The sequence below is a fragment of the Bombina bombina genome, chromosome 1 (assembly GCF_027579735.1).
Source record: "Bombina bombina isolate aBomBom1 chromosome 1, aBomBom1.pri, whole genome shotgun sequence".
NCBI classification, from domain to species: Eukaryota; Metazoa; Chordata; class Amphibia; order Anura; family Bombinatoridae; genus Bombina; species Bombina bombina.
In genome coordinates this window covers 1,400,582,089-1,400,589,150 of record NC_069499.1, presented here as the reverse complement: position 1 = coordinate 1,400,589,150, position 7,062 = coordinate 1,400,582,089, and the positions used below count along the sequence as shown (strand labels likewise).

Genomic DNA, 7,062 nt, shown 5'->3' with positions numbered 1-7,062 from the left:
TATATATATATATATATATATATATATATATATATATATATATATATATACATATACACACACATACACACACACACATACATATACACATACAAACTTTCCATTGCTGCTTTTAATCTAACTGTAGGCATTAGAGCAAGTTCTGAGTATCATGTGTAGAGTTTATGTGTATATATTAAGTCCGGCAAGTGCGATCTTTTTGGAGGAGTATATATACACACTCACTGCACACTTTATTAGGTACACTTGTTCAATTGCTTGGTAACACAAATTACTTATCACCCAATCACATGACAGCAACTCAATGCAGTTAGGCATGTAGACGTGGTGAAGACAACTTACTGAAGTTCAAACCGGGCATCAGAATGGGGAAGAAAGGGGATTTAAGTGACTTTGAACGTGGCATGGTTGTTGCTGCCAGACGGGCTGTTCTGAGTAGTTCAAATGTCCTTGTGGGCGGGCCTATGTTGGCGAGTCCACTAAAAGGATTGGGGACCGCATTACGGAGCATAAAAGCAGTATAAGATGTAAAGTAACCACTGCTCCTGTGGCCCATCACTTTCTAACAGCAGGGCACCACATTAGTCAACTTCGGTTCCAGGTTATAGACCATATTAAGATCCCCAGACGGGGTGGTAACAGAGAACTGTTAAAACAGCGTGAAACTTTTTGGATCTCTAAATTGGATACCCTGGAACCGAAGGGGATGAATAGGGAAATCAATTTGTCGTTTTTTTACTGACACATTGTTTTCCTTATCTCTTGGTTATTTTCCCCCTCCCTAGTTTTTCGTATGCACATTGTGGAGTTTAGATAATGAGTTTTTCACTCTATGTCTATACCATGTTTTTGTACTGATTAGATGGGTATGGGGAATTGCCATTAACATTGCTACTATTTACCACTTGGTGCACCTTAGATGTTGTCCATACCTTTTTTGGGATGACTTTGTGCTATAATATGTGTGTTTTTTTATATCATTGAGGCTCCATATCTAGTTTTTTATTTTTAAATGTTACATCATTTCACAGTTGTCCAGAAGAGGGCGATATACATGTATGTGATTTTTTTTCACTAATGAAAGTTTAGAGGGTTAATTACCTGGCTGAATAGCCTATTTAAACAGGTGTGATATGATTGTATTTCATCACATGATAATGGGGCACTGACAACGAAACGTTGTGGTTTTTATGTCTGATCCTGTATCAGAATAAAGATTGGATTTTTTACTACAGAGGAGTTTTTCCATTTTCTATATATCTAATGCCTTGGAAATTCTTTTGTACCTTTCTCCTGACTGATACCTTTTTAACAATGAGATCCCTCTGATGCTTTGGGAGATCTCTGCGGACTATGGCTTTTGCTGTAGGATTCAACTAAGAAAATGTCAGGAAAGACCCACTAGAACAGCTGAACTTTATTTGGGGTTAATCAGATGCACTTTAAATTATGGCAGGTGTGTACTGACTCCTATTTAACATGATTTTGAATGTGATTGCTTAATTCTGAACACAGCTACATCTTCACTTGGCCTGAAACGTTGTATGTGTGTTCTGGGAACCTACATGGAAGAATAAAGGTCTTTTATTGATTTTTGGAGGCTGGAATCTTTTTGTTCTTGATGCTTGATTGGACCTGACAAGTCTAGTATTCTGTGCCCCACATAGAAAAGAAAAAAAGTGTGCTGTTTTCCACATTTCTTGGAAGCTACTGATTATTGTATTCAGCTAGCTAACAGTAGTGAATTGCTGCTCCTTCAACAAATGATACAAAAAGAATGAAGCACATTTGATCATATAACTAAATTGGAAATTTGTTTAAAATGACATGCTCTATCTGAATCATATAAGATAAGTTTGGAGTTTCATGCCCCTTTTTAAGGTTTTGTGGAAGAGGATTCATTTTCCAACAGGACAGAGCTCCTATGTCATTTGTGTATCTGAAGTCCAAGGAAAAGCTGTGAGTGCTAATTTCAGCAGCTTTTCCTCCACAATGTCATGCTTTCAGATTTCCTGGCAATGGGTTTGTTTCCTTTTGGCAGATGTTTGCATGGTATTTTAATGCCTTTAATCACATTTTATATCTACTTTGTGTGGGGTCATTTATACAACACAACTTTTACCCGATTGTTACTTTTTCTGTGGGCGTGCTTTGTTTGTTGGCTTATGTTTGTGATTTTGTACTGCTACTGCTCATGTGCTACTGACTCCTGGCCTGACTTTGGTTGGTTTTTTTGGTTCATTTTTTTTCTGAACTGTTGCTGACCTGGCTTGTTCTGCTACAAGTGCTTCTTCGTTGAGTCACAACCTGGGCCTTATAAAGAGTGCAGAGATGGTGTTTTGTTAGGGTCACTACTCAGTCCCTAGAACCTAACCTGAATTTGTCATTATCTAGCCTGACACACACAATCATCAGACCTCAACCTCACTGAACATCTTTGAGAGCATTTGAAAAGGCAAACACAGTGTGACATATCTAGACACTCTCTGGGAGGCTCTTAGAGACTGCTGCATGTGCAATACATACATTTTAAATTCCCCGTTTTTTTTTTTTTTTTTTTTAGAAGTGTACTTTTTCCAGATCAATTTAAATAAAGAGCTAGCTGCAGATTTTTTTTTATTGACAAATTAGTCCTCCAGCTATTTTTTTGTCTTTTTTTCCCCAATCACTTCCTACCTATTAAACAAGTCACCTTCAAGAACTACCATGTAAGGTGGATTGGGACCTGTCTCAAGCACCCACTGAAGATCCTCCTCCTTCTCTACCAGATGGATCACACCAGTATCGCCATTTCTGGAAGCTAAACAGCAACAAAAAGTAACATGTTACTATAAGGCTGATACCCATGCTTAAAAGGGTCACTAAACCCAAAATGTTTCTTTCATGATTCTGGTAGAGAATACAATTTTAAACAACATTCCAATTTACTTCTATTATCTAATTTGCTTCATTCTTTAGATATCCTTTGTTGAAGAATAAGCAATGCACATGGGTGAGCCAATTACATGGAGGCATCTATGTGCAGCCACCAATCAGCAGCCACTGAGCCTATCTAGATATGCTTTCCAGCAAAGGATATCAAGAGAATGAAGCAAATTAGATAATATAAGTAAATTAGAAAGTTGTTTAAAATGACATGCTCTTTCTAAATCATAAATTAAAAACTTTGGGTTTCATGTCCCTTTAAGTGAGCAAGCAAAACAGCAAATAAGAAGACTAGAGTTATCAAAAATATGAATTTCCACATAATTTATCAATGTATGTCCTCATTTTATGATTATTTATTCCCAGTAGCTGGAGACCCTATATCAAAGGGGAGTACTATGCATTAGCTTACATTGACAGCCAATTTGATGGGTAGCATTTAGAAGTCGGACACACGGGCTTGTGCTGTTCAGCGATATGTAGATCTTTCTCTCCACTGAATTGCCTTGAGCAAGACCTATGGATAAGAGAAGATAAAAACATCAGGAATTCTAAGAAAGATTAAAGAATACAGTTTATTTAAATGAAACAGACTACATTATTATTATACTTTATTTATGAAGCGCCATTAACATCAATTAGGCTTTTGCAACTTATATTACATTCAGTGCAGAATTTAGCTGTATTGAATTGTATTGATTCATGATGGGACTAATAAGCATTGCTGAAGAATGTTTAACTTTCTAGCCCTGCAAACTTTTGATTTAAATGTGTTTAAATAAATGTGGATTGTGCTGCATATAAATAAACCACTGCCTTGTCCCTAAACACATATACTCCTCATGATTCTGATTGTCCCTTAACCCTTTCACTACCGGGACTTTCTGACAAAAACTTGCCCAAAATACCAGAGAATTTTTAGCATTTTTGCTATCACTCCATTTAAATAGAAATAGAGCCTTGTTTTTATTTACCTATCAAAACTATATATATATTTTTTTAAGTAGACAACCCAAGGTATTGATCTAGGCCCATTTTGGTATATTTCATGAGACCATTTCGCCGCCAAATGCAATCAAATTTAAAATTTTTTTTTTACCAACTTTGGGTTTCTCAGAGATTATTTACATACTGCTTGTGGAATCATGGCACAAATGTTTGTAAAAGTTTCTCTGGGATCCCCTTTGTTCAGAAATAGCAGACATATATGGCTTTGCCATTGCCTTTTGGTAATTAGTAGGCTGCTAATTGCAGCTGTGCAGCACACTTCTATTATTACCGGCAGTGAAGGGGTTAATTAGGTAGCATTGAAGGGCTTAAAAGGTTAATTTTAGCTTTAGTGTAGAGATTAGCCTCCCACCTGAAACTCCCCACCCCCTGATCCCTCCCAAACAGCTCTCTTCCCTCCCCCACCTGCCACTGGTAACCCCCATCTTAGGTTCTGGCAGACAGTCTGCCAGTATGAAAATATAAGGCTTTTTTTTAAATTAATTTTTATATTTTCTGCAGTGTAGGATCCCCCTTACCCCCCCCCGATCCCTCCAAACAGCTCTCTAAACCTCCCCTCTCTAACTATTACCCGCCATCTTAGGTAAAGGCAGCTGTCTGCCAGTACATATAAACTGCCATTTTTTTTATTTATTATTTTTGCACATATTTTCTGTAGCGTAGTGTCCCCCCACCAGCGATCTTAAAGGGATACTGAACCCAAATTTTTTTCTTTCGTGATTGAAATAGAGCATGCAATTTTAAATAACTTTCTAATTTGCTCCTATTATCAATTTTTCTTCGTTCTCTTGATATCTTTATTTGAAAAAGAAGGCATGACATATGAATAGACCGGTCAGTAAAATTTTTAAGTTACCAGCCCGAGTGGCGACCTGACATTTTAAGTGGGATATAAGAAGCAATAATAAAAAGAGGCAAATTGCCTTTCAAATATGTGCACACATGGGAAAGGAGGGTAGAAAGGGGAGGTTCTTTCTGTTAAATACATTCAAAGACCTCCCCCTTATCTCCATGGCTCTTGGTCTGTTCCTTGTCAGTTGCTACTTCCCACCCCTAAGGTTGTCTGCGCGGGAAGACATCCTGCTAGAGCGGCGAGTGTTTCTTCTCTGTGTGTGTATATTAATGAAGTATGGGTTAAAGTGACTATATAGTTATGGTAGGCAGCTTGCTCATGTACATTATGCTGACAGGGTTCTCTGCAGTTCTTCAGCACAATGTACACGAGCAAGCTGCCTACTATAACAATATAGAGCAGTGCACTATTTTCCTGGACGCTACTGATTCTTCAAAAACTGACTAACAATTTGTAAAGAACATGCCATCTCCATGCACCCAGTCAAGTCTGCTAGCACAGCACTGACAGTCGCGCTAGTAGTTGAAAGGCAGCCGGGCAGAAAGGGGGGAAACAAATGTGTTTTTAACATGCTCGTTATGTCAAAGCGATATAGGTTGAAGGGTGGCAGCATTAAATATACTTAGTCAATCATAACCCCACATATGCTGAAGTAAAAAAAAAAAAACAGCTCAATTATATCTTTTTTTTTTTACCCTTAGTGGAAAATAAGTCAAGACGGTACATACAGTAATTACAAAGATAGTATCCCTGTTTTTTTCTAACTGGTGATAGAAAAATATTTTCTAAAGTTAAAGCCTTTTTATTAATACTGAAGTCCCAAGTAGTAAGCAGCTCGCAAAGCATTCAAATTGGGACCTCTGTCTGCAATGTATGTGAGATTACAATAACACTATTTATATTGCCTTTTTAACCCTTTAAAGGGCCACTGTAAGTAAATATTTTCTATGCCTGTTACTAACTAACTACCCCAAATATGCTTTTTATCAATAGCATTTCATTAACATATCTCTACCGTATATCAGAAATCTTGTCTGCAAATGTAATTGTTTTCCAAACCCACTATGTGGGTATCCTTTGCTCTGTACCAATCCGTTTACAATACCTAGGTTTCAAAATGGCTCTCAAAGTTATTGGTTTAAGTAGTTTGAACATGCAGTGCTGAAAATAGTGGGCAGGATAACGTGACATCATCGGCGAATAAAAGATATAACTTTTAGAACGTTATGAAACTTCGTTTTGGAGAAAATATAGGTCAGTAGGTTTTAATTAATGTTTATTAACTTTAATATGTTAGTTGTTTTGCTTAAAAATTATAACAGAAAGTAATCCTTTAAGGACACAGCTTTCAGTTTGCTCAATTGTTTTATGACGGAAAAATTCCGTCATATGTCCTTAAGAGGTTAAATAAGATTTTATATATATATATATATATATATATATATATATATATATATATATATATATATATATATATATATATATATATATACACACACACACACACACACAGCATGCAGATATACACGGGCGACTAAATGTTCTTGCGGGCTGGTAAGTTTTGTGATTTACTTGCCCGGTGGGCGAGGGATGTTTTTGGGTATTCATAGGCCCTGGGCATCTAAGCTTTTAAGATCCCCTTTTCTGTAATGTAGCTGCTCCATCCCTCCCTGTCCCTTTATTTTGTTTCTTTCCGTAGCGTAGGGTCCTCCCTCTCCATCCCTCTCGCCTCCCCTGCTGGGCCGCCCACACCTCCTGCCAGCACCAACAGAAGATCAGTACAGATGGCGACACAGTGTCACCGTCTGTAACTTTCAGGCATCTGCCCTCATATGGAGCCGGAACACTGATCTCACTCCGGATCCATATGCGGCAGATGCCTAAAGCTTCAGGAGCTCCAGCTCTCGGCTGTAACTTAACTTAGCTGGAGCTTCCTGAAGCAAAGAAGTATATATACGTTTGGCAGTACGATAGGCAAAGTACAGCAAGACGTGTGTGTGTGTATATATATATATATATATATATATATATATATATATATATATATATATATATATATATATATATATATATATATATATTTTGGATGAAGGGGTTAATTATATCAACTTCTTAGTCCTTAGTTAAAAGTAAAAAAAAAAATCATCAAAATAATAATAAAACATTATGCAGAATTTCATCAAAATGTAGTATGTTCATGACATTTTAAAGAGTTATATAGTAATATGGGATAAAAAGTTGAACATTGATAACAGACTTGCATCTTAGCCAACCGG

At 36.9% G+C, this 7,062-nt stretch overlaps 1 protein-coding gene across 2 annotated transcripts in view; it reads right to left on the bottom strand.

The window, feature by feature from the left end:
• The window catches only part of NCSTN (nicastrin), a 55,979-nt gene that overhangs the window by 45,740 nt on the left and 3,177 nt on the right, over nucleotides 1-7,062 (bottom strand). For both annotated transcript variants that reach the window (XM_053705144.1, XM_053705146.1), the window contains exons 2-3: nucleotides 3,338-3,442; nucleotides 2,677-2,800 (exon numbers count right to left, since the gene is read on the bottom strand). In XM_053705144.1, coding sequence (XP_053561119.1) covers nucleotides 2,677-2,800; nucleotides 3,338-3,442 — 229 coding nt within the window. The remainder of the gene's footprint in view (nucleotides 1-2,676; nucleotides 2,801-3,337; nucleotides 3,443-7,062) is intronic.